Source organism: Oncorhynchus keta, chromosome 34 (genome assembly GCF_023373465.1).
Source record: "Oncorhynchus keta strain PuntledgeMale-10-30-2019 chromosome 34, Oket_V2, whole genome shotgun sequence".
In the NCBI taxonomy this organism is placed as follows: domain Eukaryota; kingdom Metazoa; phylum Chordata; class Actinopteri; order Salmoniformes; family Salmonidae; genus Oncorhynchus; species Oncorhynchus keta.
This window is the reverse complement of record NC_068454.1, coordinates 38,162,981-38,179,414: the sequence shown is the minus strand read 5'-3', so window position 1 is coordinate 38,179,414 and position 16,434 is coordinate 38,162,981. Positions and strand designations below refer to the sequence as shown.

The following is a 16,434-nucleotide window of genomic DNA, read 5'->3' as shown; positions in this document are numbered from 1 at the left end:
TAATGTAGGGTATGTAAACATATAAAAGTGGCAGTGTTTAAAGTGGCTAGTGATACATGTATTACGTATTTTGTTTCTGTAAGCTGTTTAACAAACTTTAATGGACTAACATTGGAATTGGAGTTGATTCCAAGGCAATACATAAAATAACTTAAATGCATCACTCAAAGCAAGCACATACCTGTATTTAGCTATGGAGCACGTTCTGATTGGCCAGTGATGGGCCAAGCCTCGACACACTCACAACTTGTTTATTCATCAAAATCCATCTCTTTTGCGCCAACGCCACCAACTGCGCCGATAATTGTGTTTGTGAAAATAGCTCAAATATTTCTGACACATCCCCCGAACCTATTGCACGACCGCCCAACGCTAAGATTCACAATTGCGTTAGGTTTGTTCAAATAGAGCCCTGTGTATGAGTTCACAGGGAGTACTTCAAAAACTAACTGTTAGAAATCAAACACAACATAGCATTCCCTTGTGACTGGCTATCCTCTCTGTCTTGCTCGTGGTGCTGTCTATCTCCACGCTATCTGGTAGTATTGTTCAGATTCAGGCAGTTGTGACTGACATTGTATTTACTTGAGCTGTTAGTCCATTGTAGCAGCTTGCGAGATCATTGAAAACAATTTGAATCATTTGAACGTTGAGAACGATTTGGGTCCAAGTGCACCATGCTCTACCCTTAACTGGGATCCCCCTGACACTGTAAAAATGCATCGTTAAAAGGGGGCAAATCTCAGTGCTTTACCCCATCGACAGCTTTTAGGAAGGAGGCTTTAAATGATGACTGCTGGTAAAGGCTTTCTCGTACAATTCCTATTGTAAAGAACAACATGTTGAATGGTAGATGTTTGTTGGAACATCATGTTACAGGCCTCTAGCCAAAATGAGGCCACAGTTAGGCCATAAACAATTACATCCTGCTCCAGCCCTCTGGTTATCTGGTTTTATATCTTCCCTATTAACTAGTGAAGTGAACCTAATATATAATAATACTATATGCCATTTAGCAGACACTTTTATCCAAAGCCACTTAGTCATGTGTGCAGACAAACCTGCACACATGACTAAGGCTCTGGGCTCCCGAGTGGCGCAGCGGTCTAAGGCACTGCATCTCAGTGCTAGAGGCGTCACTACATACCCTGGTTTGATTCCAGGCTGTATCACAACCGGCCGTGATTGGGAATCCCATAGGGGGGCGCACAATTGGCCCAGTGGGGTCCGGGTTAGGGTTTGGCTGGGGTAGGCCGTCATTGTACATAAGAATTTGTTCTTAACAGACTTCACTGACTTAGTGTACCATAAAAGTAATTATAAGAAAAATACTCTGTTGCTCTATTCATAATAATATAATATAATAATAATAATATAATAATAATCTCTCACTGTCTGAACTAACCTCTTTTAAAGGGAAGCATGCAGTAAAATCATAATGTCCTGTTAAGATTTTGTCAATTGTCAAATATTGTATATTAAGACATGACTCACATTATGATTTTTGGTGCAATACCCCTTAAGGTTGATTTCAGACTCTTTACTTCTTGTCTATCCTCTTATCATTTCCTTTCATTCCATGTTTCTCAACAACACCTTCCTGTATTCAGTCTCCCAAATACCTATTGAAGGTAAGAACAGCCTATGGTTGTTGTTTTATTTTACCTTCTACCTTATCTTGCATGACTTTCTTATTTTTCTACTGTTTCCACTGTTTCCAATGGCTGGCTACTGGTATCACGTGGAGGGGTTCAATTTCTCTGTGGTTTGATATTGTGACATTTTCATACACTCTTTGTAAAGCATAAAACCAGCCTATGAGCTACACTACTATACTTACTCTGTGTAAAGAAAGTACATGGTAACGATGAGTCAAACTCTGAAATATGATTGATGTAAAATGCATGTTCTCCTTTGCCCAATCAAAATCTGTGTAAAGTTCTAAACAGTTAATAGATAAGAAGCTGGTAAAAGTTATCATTGCAAACAAATGATTGAACTAGTACAGACGTATGGACGGCCCTTGTTAAAATATATGAGCAGAAGTAGTTGAACAGAAAGGGGATGATTGCTGGTACTTCTGTCTGAACAGCGTTCAACATAGACGCTGTCAAGACATCCAATTACGGCATGAAGTTGTTCAGAAAATGTTTGACATACCTTTCCCCCTGTGCTAAGATGAAATAAGTATTAAGATATGCACTTTGCTGTGTAGACTTACTATAAAATATTGATTGCGTCATTCATTTTTATGAAGCCATGAAGTGTGCGGGCCATTAGAATGCTTATATTGTGTCCTCGTTAATCCGTTGTTAGAAGGACTATCTGGTTTGAGATGGCAAGCCTCATTATACATTGCAGTGCTAGCTGCAATTCTCCCATGCCCCTCAGCTGTACACATCCATTCTCTACACTGTTGGCCTTAAGTGTTTATGGTGCTGCTACCCTTCCCAGACAACACAGTACAAGCAACAATGTACTGTATTCACGTCCATCCCATTGTGAGGAAGGGGTTAATGGGACAGCTTGTGTTTAGGTGGACACCATGGAGATGATGCGACACCCTGAGGAAACCACCAACATGAGGAGACAGACAGTGGCCTCCTACTTCCGGGTATGTATCACCATCACCACACCCAATCATTCCGTTTCGGCAATGTTTTTCATTGACCTCTAATACAGTACAAAAATGGAAAAGGGTTTTAATTTCTGGGTTGATTTTTATCAAGGAGTGTGTCAGTAAAAATATTGTTTTGCTGACGCAATAACAAAACAGCATCAGCACAGAATCTGTGAATTCCGCGATGACATTAGGAAGTAATGCAGAATGCAAAGAATAATCCCTGTCACCTTCTTTGCTCCGCCCCCGTCGCCTTGCTTTGTCTCCTCACTGCGTTGGCAGTACTCCCTGATGGATCTGCTGTCTAAGATGGTGGTGGGTCAACCCCACTTTGTGCGCTGCATAAAGCCCAACGATGACAGACAGGCGCTGCGCTTCTTTAAGGAGAGGGTGATGGTGCAGCTGCGCTACACCGGGATCCTGGAGACAGTGAACATCCGCCGCCAGGGCTACTCCCACCGCATCCTGTTCGAAGAGTTTGTTAACAGGTAACAACTGCAGTGAGTCCGGGCGCCGCGGCGCTAGATGTGCACTCTGAGTGCCGACACAACCCCAGTGGTAGAGCGGAACACGCGCACTGTGTGTGCTACATCACACAAAACACGGCTTCCTTAATTAGATGGGAGTTCAAACTTGAGCACAGCAATAGGCTCACTAATTGGCTATATCCTGTACAACTCACTTAACTGTGTGTGTTCAACTCTCTTAAGGGCACAATTCAAACAGAGAGGAACTCTGAGGCTGACCATAGACATTTTAATTCCTCTTTCTTTACTATTCATTAAGGGTTTGTTTTTATGCTCAGTGTCTTGGACACAGTCCATAGTCCGAACCCCATTATTCCCCAGGTGGGTAATGAAGTAATGACGAAATTGGGTTAGATACAGATATAAGATAAGGTTTATATTTGTTTTTCAAATGTCTGGCAACATCTGCCAGTGTGAGCATAATAAGAATTCCATCTATTGAAAAAAACAAGGATTTAAACCTTCCTCGACCCATCAAGAATAAAATACATACTCAAACTAGGTCCTTGGGAAAACGTAGGGAACCTACGTTTGATCAATTATCCTTTGAAAAATATTCCAGGCACCTCCAATGGGGCGCTTTAATATGATGTACAATTTAATTAGCTTGGGCTTGTGCTTGTGGCCTGTGTAAAAAGCAGTGGGATGCCTGGTTAGTTTCGCTGCTCTAGGGGAGCTTTTAAAAGATTGTGTGTTTAATTTAGCCGGATTTCAAGCAGGAAACCTTGAATGACCACATGTCGTTCTTCTGCCTGTCCCAATTCTCCGACATTGTTGGTGAGGCTATTTTAGTTGAGGGTTCACTTGATTTGGTGTTAAAAGTGATAGTGCATCACCTGACAATCGCCGTTTAACCCTCAGATAGAATGAATGTGTACATGCAGGTGTGTGTGAGGAGGGTCTAGATTCTCATTTAGCAGTGTTTAAAGCTACTGTCCTGTTTTGTTACTAGATTGATTTGACCTATCTATTGTGTGGAGTACAGGAGGCCGTATCCTGACATGTCCCTGGCTTTCAACCTTGCCATTGAATCTATCCCATTCAAGCCAGGCAGAAATAATTCTGGCAGACTCAATAGTTAAACTGCACCTTTAGTGCAAAACTGATTTAAATTTGTGCTCTCATATCAAAGACTCGTCTGATGTTGCGAAGGAGTGTGCTTTGTATTTACCATCAAAGAAAGAACAGGTATCAACAGGAATTAGAATGAAAGGCTGTAGGATGAGGTGGGGGGGGGGGTTCAAAGACGATTTTCTTCAATCTCCATTGTTGTTTTTCTTTTCTTTGACCAACACCAGAACACAAGGATTGAACCAGCAGTTTGGGAGCCTTGATGTCCCTGAACAAACAGTTATATCAGCTCTGTCCTATGCGGGTGTTTTATAAACTGTGACAGGCGGGACAGTCAAGGGCCTTAGACAATGAAGTAGAGACATGCACTGGAGCTGATTAACACAGATGGGCGTCATCTGTGTAGTGATTGAAATAAGAGAGCATAGTCCATTCAGAAAAGCTCAGACAATAGGCCTCTGTTAGTGACTCATGCCTCAGTGAGCCTCGTTTTCTTTGTGCACTGATCCACGGATGGCGATTGAATTAATTTAGATAGAAATATATTTGGAAGTTGTATGAAAGGCACGTTTCTGAACTGTCCGAAAACACGGAATCACAGCAAAAAAATATGATTACCTATGATAAAAGTCAGATATCTTTCCCTCTCCCCCCTTTTATAGGTATTACTACCTTGCTTTCCGGGCTCACCAGATGCCTGACTCCAGCAAAGAAAATGCCGTTGCCATACTGGAGCGGGCCAAACTAGAGAACTGGGTCTTAGGGAAGACAAAGGTAAAGTGATGATGATTAGCCAGGGAAAACTATAGTGATTCTTGTTTCAAAACATACGGATGGCATCGCAACTTTGTCCATGGATTGAGGTGCTTCGATGTTAAGCTCCCTGGGTGTACTGTATGTCAGGTGTTCCTGAAGTACTACCATGTGGAGCAGCTGAACCTCCTGCTGAGAGAGCTGATAGCACGGGTGATGGTGATGCAGGCCTACACCAAGGGCTGGCTGGGGGCGAGGCGCTACCGCAGAGAGAAGGAGAAGAGGAACCGTGGGGCCGTCGTCATCCAGTCAGGTAGCCATCCACCTGGCCTAATCTGGAGGACTATACTTCATAAAAGAGATTAGTTTGATAACCACAGTGTGACCCATATAAGCCAAAAGAGCAATGCTTCAGAGTAGATAATAAGACCTCTGAGAGTTCATTGCCACCTGGTTGTGCTCTGTTTTGAAGTGGGGTCTCATGTTGTATGTGCCGTCTATATTGTTTGACTGAGGTTGATCAGTAGCTTATTTCTCTCTGTAGCCTGGAGGGGCCACACTACCCGGCAGAATTTCAAGCGAACCAGAAAGGAGAGGGAAGACGCGGCTGTTTGCATACAATCAGGTAAAGCATGGCAGATGTGGTTGTATTGTTCTCAGAAGTACTCAACACACGAAATAGGGCACTTCTGAAAATGTCATGTACTTCTATATCCAAATTATGTGCTTTGGAGTTTTTTTAAATATATTTTTAAGAGAAATGAATAAGGGTCTGAAAACCTTATGGTTTGATGAAATACCTTTTTGATCTCAATAAGCAGCCCATGAAACCGTAATAATTAATTAATAATGTATAAGGAAAGGCTTTTGAAAGTTTGGGCAGCATTTGGTCCCCATGTTTCAGAAGAACAGTGCATATTGAGATCCTTTTTTTCCTTTCATCTCTTTCCCAGTAAAGGCAAGAGAGGGGGGGGTTATCCCTTCTGTTTCCTCACAACTTCCTCTGTCAAATTCCCAGTCTATTACACTGCTCTCACATACCAGAAACAAGATGCCTTTTTATACTGTCAACCTTTTCATCTGAAATGTAAATTAATTCATACTCAGTGTGCCTTGACGAAGATCAAAGTGGGCACATTAACCTTTGCGGGCCTCCCCCACTCCTTTGAGCCTCTCATTGGAGGACAAGGGACGGTGCCAAGAGGGGCAGGGGAGAGGAGGGGTAGAGGAGGGCTGGGGGGGAGGAGATTTGGCATTGTTTTATGTGGCTCTCCTAAGGGCTGCCCTCATCTGGCACATGGAGCATATCAGTCGCCTGCACACCTTGTGTAAATGTCCTCCATTAAAACCCTTGTAAATAACGCTGTGGAATAGGTAAACAGGTTTTTTGGTGTGAGAAAGGTCCCGCTGTCGGCCCTGGCTCTTTATCTCTTTGTAGACCTCCACATTGACGTGTTTGTGTGTGGGCGGACGGGCTGAGGAGAAGGCCAAACCTGACATAAGTGGGGCCTCAGCCCCCCGACGGAACACTCCAACACGCTCACATTGTGTGTTCACTGCAGCTTATAGCCTTTGAGGTGGGCCGCATTTGCATTTTTTAAATAAACAGATGCCTTTCAAATGTATGAGTCTGGTGGCTCCTCAGATCTCAGCAGGGCCTGGGGGGCATGCTAACCATCGATCAGATTAGACCATGGAAAATAGAGCTGCTCAACAATGTACTCCAACATTCTTTTTCACTGTGTGTAATTTTACAACTAAAACACAAAGCCCTTTGACTGAATAGCGTGGCACGCTCTTGTTTAGTGCCATCCATTAGGGTCCCCTTTTGTCATCACATATTGTTTTGAAAATGAATCCCTCCTTTTTTGGATTGATGGAAAGTGGATGCAACTTTTGTACCACTAACTGGTAGGATTTTTTACACTTGGATAACATCTTTGTTTACTAAATTGTAAGTAACAAGGCTTTGTTAGTTGCCAGTCAGTAATTGCCCAAGCCACACTAATGAGTGTTCTTTAAACTATTCCAAATAACATCTTGTGTCCTTTTTCTTTGTCTCATCTAGTTTAAGTTGTGCAGTTAAGCATAGCTTAATACTCTGAAATGAATTTAAATCCCAGATAATAATGCATTGATGGTATTCATATTACTGTATCCACAGCATACAGGGGCCACCGAGTGCGTAAAGACCATGGAATCCAGAGGCACAGATCTCACCCAGGGGCAGGAGGCCACACTGACAGGAACGAGTATTTTGGGTCAGTTTCTTCATCCCTTTACCAGTGGTATATTCAGTGTGTGATTGTGTTGATGTATCCATTAGGCCCTAATGATTAGGGTGCTCCAAAGTCTGGCCACAGACAGCAGGGTTCAGTTATCTCCATTAGAGGTTGACCGATTAATCGGAATGGCCGATTAATTGGGGCCGACTTCAAGTTTTCATAACAATCAGAAATCTGTATTTTTGGATACCGATTTGGCCAATTCTTATGTTTTATTTATTTATTTTTAATTACACCTTTATTTAATCTTTATTTAACTAGGCAAGTCAGTTAAGAACACATTCTTATTTTCAATGACGGCCTAGGAACGGTGGGTTAACTGCCTCGTTCAGGAGCAGAACGACAGATTTTTACCTTGTCAGCTCGGGGCATTCAACCTTACAGTTAACTAGTCCAACGCTCTAACCACCTGCCTCTCATTCCACTCCACGAAGAGACTGCCTGTTACGCAAATGCAGTAAGCCAAGGTAAGATGTTAGCTAGCATTAAATGTATCTTATAAAAAACAATCAATCAAACAATCATAATCACTTGTTAACTACACATGGTTGATGATATTACTAGTTTATGTAGCGTGTCCTGCGTTGCATATAATCGATGCGGTGTGTATCTTTGCTCCAATAACCATAAACATCAATGCCTTTCTTAAAATCAATACAAGAAGTATATATTTTTAAACCTGCATATTTAGCTAAAAGAAATCAAACATCAATGCCTTTCTTAAAATCAATACAAGAAGTATATATTTTTATACCTGCATATTTAGCTAAAAGAAATCCAGGTTAGCAGGCAATATTAACCAGGTGAAATTGTGTCACTTCTCTTGCGTTCATTGCACGCAGAGTCAGTGTATATGCAACAGTTTGGGCCTCCTAATTTGACAGAATTGTACGTAATTATGACATAACATTTAAAGTTGTGCAATGTAACAGGAATATTTAGACATATGGATGACATCCGTTAGATAAAATACGCAACGGTTCCGTATTTCACTGAAAGAATAAACGTCTTGTTTTCGAGTTGATAGTATCCGGATTCGACCATATTAATGACCTAAGGCTCGTATTTCTGTGTGTTATCGTGTTATAACCAAATTTTTTATTTGATAGAGCAGTCTGACTGAGCGATGGTAGGCACCAGCAGGCTTGTAAGCATTCATTCAAACAGCACTCTCTTGCGTTTGCCAGCAGCTATTTATGACTTCAAGCCTATCAACTCCCGAGATTAGGCTCGTGTAACCGATGTGAAATGCCTAGCTAGTTAGCGGGGTGCGCGCTAATAGCGTTTCAAACGTCACTCGCTCTGAGACTTGGAGTAGTTGTTCCCCCCGCTCTGCATGGGTAACGTTGCTTCGAGGGTGGCTGTTGTCATTGTGTTCCTGGTTCAAGCCCAGGTAGGAGCGAGGAGAGGGACGGAAGCTATACTGTTACACTGGCAATACTAACGTGCCTATAAGAACATTCAATAGTCAAAGGTTAATGAAATACAAATGGTATAGAGAAATAGTAATTCCTAACTACAACCTAAAACTTCTTACCTGGGAATATTGAAGACTCATGTTAAAAGGAACCACCAGATTTCATATGTTCTCATATTCTGAGCAAGGAACTTAAACGTTAGCTTTCTTACATGACACATATTGCACTTTTACTTTCTTGTCCAACACTTTGGTTTTGCATTATTTAAACCAAATTGAACATGTTTCATTATTTATTTGAGGCTAAATTGATTTTATTGATGTATTAAGTTCAAATAAGTGTTCATTCAGTATTGTTGTAATTGTCATTATTACAATTACATTTGTAAAAATCGGCCGATTAATCGATATTGGCTCTTTTTGGTCCTACAATAATCGGTATCGGTACCGGCATTTAAAAATCATAAATGGTCGACCTCTAATCTCCATAGGGATGATATTCTGTGTTTTTGTATGTTTGTTTGTGGTTTACTGTAGTTTTTTAGTGTTAAGTGTATCTGAAGACCATTAGATCTGAGCCTGGTGTGCACCCCCTGCCAAGCTCGTTCTCAAGTTGTTACAGAAAGACCTCCGGTAGAGACCACAGTCATGGGGCAAAGGGGTTTGCATACCAGTCACTCAACTTGAGCTCTACTACGCAGACCTCTTTCCTCCCCTCGTTAATGTACTGTTGTTTCAACCACTAGAGGAAGCTCCTCCTATTGCACCACCTCTCCTTTTTATAAATGTAATAAATAACTTTCCACCAAGATAGTGCACTTGTCTGACCGCAAACGGGGCTGGGCTCTGAACTGGTCTCCAGATGTAAGAGCTGAATGCAGTTTGTGTTTACTCAGCGTATGGGCAGGCCAGTCATTAGGGAAGTATGTGTGAAGTCCAACCCAGCTGACTGTCGCACCGCTCTCCTTCAACACTTGTTCTTTCATTCAAGACCACTATTGATTCTCTCTTGCCTTATTATTTGGAATAGTATTGGTTTATTCCATCATCTTCAAATGTTAAGGGTATTATATATATATTTTTTAAGAAAGTAAATACATAGGCAGTACTTGGGTTTGGAAGTATATTGCCAACTGATGCACAGATCCCCCATTTTGTTGGAGAAGCTGAAATCTTTATTAATTTCTGCTTTTATTGAATTTGTCGGTCAAGGGCGGCAATGCATCTCTCCAGACTCAAAGACTAGATTTCCACATCTGAAAATGTTATGCTTGTTGTATACCCGGGCTGAGAAGTTTTTCTTCTGGGAATTTTTTCTCCATGTTTACAATCATATTCCTTGGTGAGAAAACTTCAAACCTCAACTTAACAATTCTGTTTAATCAGTGTTGGAATCACTCCATATAGATTTATTTTGACGAGATCTGGCCCATTTTCCCCTTTTTAAGATCTGTGGGCTCTTACCTACACACTGTTACTTTCCCCTTTTATATCACTCTGTGCCTTGCACACTGTCTACGTTTGTGTCTATCTCCAAAGGTTTCTATTGCATCACACTGCCCATCCTGAATAATATCCCCCAGCTTTGTTCTGTTGCTCTACTGTGTGTTCAGTCGTGTGTCTATATGTCATATGAAAAGAGAGACAAGATGAAGGATGGTAAATCTTGCATAATAGTTTGTATATCATTATCTATGTTGTACCAGGTGAAATCTATTGTGATAGGTGGTTTAGGATCAGTCGTCTAAACTCTCTTTTTCACCTTTGTAGGTATGATGGCAGACACACTTCCAATGATCACAGAGAGAAGGTAAGTTTTGATCAGAGAAATGAATATTTTAGCATAATACTGTACTTCTACAAAGCCCCTTGAACATCGATTATTCATTCGTTTTTTGAGTCCTTGAGACAAAAGACTTCTCTTCCTCCAAACTCCATCTCAATAGAGAGACAGGGTGGTACAGGAATGGGAGAATCAAAAGGCTGGAAATTCGCGGCTGAGAATAAATGCTTGCTGTTCCCGGAGGTGATTTTGTCTTTGCGCTTCTCTTTCTACAGATGTTAGACCCCTTTTTGGTAAAGACCTGAGGTTCTTTGGTAGCACTTTGATATCCTGCTCGAATTCAATATGTGAAATAGAAGAGCCACTCCGTGACTCGGAGCACATCACAGTCTTTGAAGTCTGATCCAATTTTTGCTGCTCACCATTTGATGTTGAAAGGATGAAATGAGGAAAACGCAGTAACTCTGCTGAGCATATGTAAGATTTAAAAAGCAAAATCCTTTGGAGGATGTACTTAGAAATGTTAAGCAGATTAATACTTTCCTATGGCTCTTTTATTCAAAGGTAATTTCTTTATATGAGAGGTCTGTCTGTGTTGTTATTTTCAACCTCACAATTAAGTCAGTGTGCTGCTATTTGCAGGGAGGTAGGGGTAATAGCGGGGCCTATGCGATTGCATTAGCATGTGATTAACATTGCAAAACACATTCATGGGTTGTGTCTGCCAAAACAGTGAATTAAAAATAAATGAATTTGAATCCAGTATGACTAAGAAACAATAATAAATAGGCGGCCTGCTTTTACTTGTGTCTTTCTGTCTGTCTGTGTATTTTGTGTTTCCATTGACAGTACTCTTCTGGCTGTGTTTATGCTTCTTCTTTAAAGGTTGCTTCCGACCGCCATGATAAACAACTGAGAAATGACAGCAGAGACAAAGTCAGAGAAGGCACAGTAGTGAGGCCTTGCAGGGAGACAGGCAGCCTGCGAGACACACAGTGTAAACAAGGTAAGCCCGAGCACAGAGCTGAAGGGTGCAGGTAATTGCGTAAGGAGACAGGAGAAATCCAGCGTTAATTGATAAAGTGCCATCTTTAATTCAGGAACCCTTTCATCCCTACCAATCCTTCCTGCTTTTTTTTGTTGACAACAAAGTATTATGAGTGATATTTATATGTTATTTTAACCTGGGTCAACTGGTCATAAACGACGTCTCATCGCAGGGGTTTTAGAAGTGGAGCTATAGCACTTCAAAGCCTCATTCTCCCACACGCCAAGCCCTTTGCTAAAGATCTCATCAATGGCTCTAATAGACACCCATAGTAACGGTGACAAGAAAATACACAAACCCTGATTTGTTGAACATATGTTTGGTTTGCTTTTTGCCCAAGGCGCTGAATTCCATTAATTCATGCTGCCTGGGAGGCTGAGTGGGTGGTTGAGCAGGGGGCTGCTGATTACGGCCGTCACCCAGCCCACCACTAGCCTGCCTGGGTAATGGGGGCCCGGCCCTTCATTAATGTTATTATGAGACTGAGGTAAAGAGACGGAGGTGGAATACCGTTTAGCTACACGACCGGGAGATTACGAGGATTAGACATGATAATATAACACAGACAGGGCTCTCCAGCGGGCGCGGGATTAGTGTCAGCATGCCACAGCAGGTCTGGGTTAGATAGCAGCTAATTCGGTAATGCTGGATACAGGTGACCCCCGCTCTGAAGCATCACTGCCGCTGACAAGGGACTGCTTTTAAGAATTTATGATGTGTGAATATGAAAAGAAATGCTGGAAGGAACAGCAGTTTGAGTTTAATTTCATTCATTGAAATATGCATTTAAAGTGTTTCCCCCACTGTAGTTCCCTGGTTTATACTAGCAAAAATAATTAAGCAGTTATGCCATTATAAATTGGGAAAATATTCATTATAACTAGCTAGGTCCATTAATAATGAGGTTTGAAATTCCCTTCTCCTGAGAGCAGGGTAGTTGGTTTCGGGGCAAAATGCTAAATGCTGTGATAAAAACATTTTCATTTTCCATAAGCCATGGGCTTTCATAATGCTTCACTTGTGTTCTGTGTAGAGTTCACATAGACTTTCAGGTATTCATCCTCTCTTTCCTCCACGTTTATATTCTGAGGTCTGCTTATGGCTCAAGTTGCTTTCAGGAAACCATATTTGAATACATTGAGGGAGGCCACGGTAGCTCAGGCACCCAGGGTACACTTTGATCCCTGCAGATCTGAGGCCTTTTTTATCCTGAGGTTGAGCGAGTCATGGAAGCCTGGCCCTGCCAGATGTTTGGAGACCAGGCTTCTTCCTGTGTCTCATCCTGCCGACGCCCCTGGTGAATGCTTATATTCTGGGGCTGTGGTGAACCTGGCGTGTTTCAGGACACCAACAGAGAAAGTTGAAAATTAGCCTAGGAAATTCAAATCCGCTTTGCATTTGGCCAAAAGAGCTGTGGCACGACCCGGAACCTCTCTGCGTTTGATGGACGCTAAGTCCCTTCTAAGTAATTTGACTGAGCTCAGCTATGCTGTGTGGTCCAGGACAGCCCCATTTGTGAAAGCAAGACAGGAGGAGATTACCCTTAGTTTCAAAGATGTCTGTTTCAGTGTATGTTTAACACAGGGCTAAGGGACTATCCTCCAGCTTTAGCCAGATACCTGCAGTGCTGTCTTTTGTGGAAGCAATAAGGAAAGAGAGAATTAAAGCACTCCACAGACGCAGCCCTTCTTTACATCCCACTCGGCACAAACTGGTTGAATCAACGTTGTTTCAATGTAATATGTCAACGTATTGTAATATGGAGTCAATGTGAAAAATACACTGGATTGCAGAAAGTCATTTTTCAACAACAGATGTATGTCATTATGGCAAAAATAAAATTCTACATAGACAAAACTAGTGTAAAATATGTTGAATTTGTACCTTTGAAACAGCGTCAGATCTTCACCATTATATCCACTATCAGAAGAAAAAAACAGTAGACTGGGCAGCACATCCTACTGGAGAGTTGATTATCTATAGCAGGGATAGGCAACTTTGATGGGGTGGGGACCACTAAAAATCTGAACTCATCATGAGGGGCCGCAGTGACTTACGGGTCTGTGTACCCACATCCATACCCACACATGCTGTCAGAACCCGTCCTAGTCTTTTGGGTGAAATTTTGTTGGGGAAACCCCTTGCCAGCAAAACATTTTAGCAGCCCCCCCTCTTGACAGTGGAGACATTCCTGCAATTCTACACATTTTACCATGTGGTGTAGAGAATAATAATAATTTCATGCAATTCTACTAATTTTGCCATGGCACGGAGAAAAAATTGTGCCGTTTTACAGTGTATTTCCTGCAATTCTACAGATTTTGCCATAGGCTGGGAAAAAATGTTTGAAGTTTTTAATATAATATCGAAGAGTGACTGATAAAATCATTGTGACCGGTAATTTGACCATGAATACTACAAGTTTAGATAGCTGGCTAGCTTACATTTTCATGTGCTGAATAAGAATCTAAAGTTTATTGTGCTTCCATCACATTTTCAACCTTTTTCTGGCACCATTCCGCCAGGGCCCTCTCACCTCCTCCCGGTAGGCTGTCTTGTCATCGTTGGTAATCAGACCTACCACTGTTGTGCAAGCTTGATGATTGAGTTGAAGACGTGTGTGGCCAACCAGTCACGGGTGAACAGGGAGTACTGGAGGGGGCTGAGCACGCACCCTTGTGGGGTCGCCTGTGATGAGGATCAGCGCATTAGAGGTGTTGTTATCTACCTTCACCACCTAGGGGCTACCTGTCAGGAAGTCCAGGACCAAGTTGCACAGGTTGGGGTTCAGACCCTGGGCCCCAAACTTAATGATGAGCTTAGACGGTACTATCGTGTTGAAGACTGAGATGTAGTTAAAGAACAGCATTTTTACATAGGTATTCCTCTTGTCCATATGGGATAGGGCAGTGGGCAGTGCGATGGCGATTGTGTCATCCGTGGATCTATTGAGGCAGAATGCAAATTGCAGTGGGTCTAGGGTGTCGGGTAAGGGGGAGGTGATATGATCCTTAAGTAGTTTCTCAAAGCACTTCATGATGACAGACATGAGTGCTACGGGGCGACAGTCATTTAGTTCAGTTACTTTTGCTTTCTTGGGTACAGGAACAATGGTGGACATCTTGAAGCAAGTGGCGTCAACAGACTGGGATAGGGAGAGATTGAATACTCCAGCCAGCTGGTCTGCGCATGCTCTGAGGACCCAGCTAGTGATGCCATCTGTGCCTGCAGCTTTGCGAGGGTTAAAAAGCTTAAATGTCTTACTCACGTCAGCCACGGAGAACAAGAGCTCACAGTCTAGGGGAGTGGTGATGGCCCACATCGGCGGCACTGTGTTTTCCTCTAAGTGGGTGAAGAAGGTGTTTAGCTTGTCCAGGAGCAAGACGTCGATGTCCGCATCGTGGCTTCTTTTCCCTAATCCGTGATTGTCTGGAGTCCCTGCCACATACGTCTTGTGTCTGAGCCTTTGAATTGCCGCTCCACTTTGTCTCTGTGCTACCATTTTGATTGCCTATGAAGGGTATAACTGGACTGTTTCTACTCCGTATTCCCAGTCATCTTGCCGTGGTTAAATGCATCTATCCACAATTTTTTTGTTTTAATCGTCACAGTGGGAACAACATCCCCTATACACTTCATGATGAACTCAGTCACTGTGTCAGTGTATACGCCAATGTTATTCTTACCCGGAACATATCCCAGTCCATGTGATCAAAACAATCTTGAAGCATGGATTCTGATTGGTCAGACCAGCATTGAACAGTCCTTATCATGGGTACTTCCTGTATGAGTTTCTGCCTATGGAAAGGGAGGAGCGGGATAGAGGCGTGATCTGATTTGCTGAAGGGAGGGCAAGGGAGGGCCTTGTAGCTGTCCCAGAAGGGAGAGTAGCAATAGTCGAGAGTTTTTGAAACGCACGTGGCACAGGCACAAGCGCGCGTGGCACAGGCAGCTTGTTGTCTCGGGATATGTGGTTTCCAGTTTGCACAAAGTCCAGTGTAGTTCCTTTGGAGTCGTCTTGGTATCAGCTTGACAGGGAATTTACATGGCTGTGACGATGACCGAAGAGAATTATCTTGGGAGGTAATGCGGTCGGCATTTGATTGTGAGATATTCTAGGTTGAGTTAACAAAAGGGCTTGAGTTCCTATATGTTACCACAATCACACCATGAGTAGTTCATCATCAAACATACACCTCCGCATTTCTTTTCCTGGAAAGTTCTTTATTCCTGTCTGTGCGATGTACTGAGAACCCAGCTGGCTGTATGTACGGGTACAGTATATCCGGAGAGAGGCATCATCATAAGTTTACTTCCTTATGATGTCAATATTTGCACAAAGGGGTTTCCACTACCATTTCTCTCATTATTAATTTTAACGACACAAAAGATCCCACCATGTCAAACGAACAAATTATCTGTCATCATTTATACCATTCTTTAACTAGGCAGGTCAGTTAAGAACAAATTCTTATTTTCAATGACGGCTTAGGAATAGTGGGTTAACTGCCTTGTTCAGGAGCAGATCGACAGATTTTTACCTTGTCAGCTCGGGGATTCGTTCTTGCAACCTTTGAGTTACTCGTCCAACTCTCTAACCACTAGGCCACCTGCCGCCCCAAAATGTATACAATTTTACCCCATCTTCCTGTTTCCATCCCAGCTGGCGTAATTTGTTTTTATACATTATAACTTTGCTCACATAGAAACTGGATGGAAAGGTGACATAACAAGAAAAACCTTGGGAAAACACATGGGGAATTCAACAAACTTCTGCATGTCTTTCTGAGTGGGTGAAGAAAGGTTGAAATCTCATCGATCAACGTCTCAACCAAAAATTACCCACATTTCCATGATGAAATTATGTGGTTTGTGTCAAAGCTTGACACACAAACGTGTCAACCTTTGATTTGCAGCATTTTGTTACCAA

At 42.3% G+C, this 16,434-nt stretch overlaps 1 protein-coding gene across 5 annotated transcripts in view; it reads left to right on the top strand.

Annotated features, from left to right (window-relative positions):
• Positions 1 to 16,434, top strand: part of myo3b (myosin IIIB) — a 107,580-nt gene that overhangs the window by 63,621 nt on the left and 27,525 nt on the right. For 4 of the 5 annotated variants that reach the window (XM_035750101.2, XM_035750104.2, XM_035750103.1 and 1 more), the window contains 9 exons: positions 1,611 to 1,631; positions 2,537 to 2,614; positions 2,903 to 3,108; positions 4,881 to 4,992; positions 5,122 to 5,284; positions 5,516 to 5,596; positions 7,136 to 7,232; positions 10,444 to 10,483; positions 11,342 to 11,462. In XM_035750101.2, the coding sequence (XP_035605994.1) occupies positions 1,611 to 1,631; positions 2,537 to 2,614; positions 2,903 to 3,108; positions 4,881 to 4,992; positions 5,122 to 5,284; positions 5,516 to 5,596; positions 7,136 to 7,232; positions 10,444 to 10,483; positions 11,342 to 11,462 (919 nt within the window). The remainder of the gene's footprint in view (positions 1 to 1,610; positions 1,632 to 2,536; positions 2,615 to 2,902; positions 3,109 to 4,880; positions 4,993 to 5,121; positions 5,285 to 5,515; positions 5,597 to 7,135; positions 7,233 to 10,443; positions 10,484 to 11,341; positions 11,463 to 16,434) is intronic. The other variant, XM_035750102.2, reaches the window with a different exon arrangement.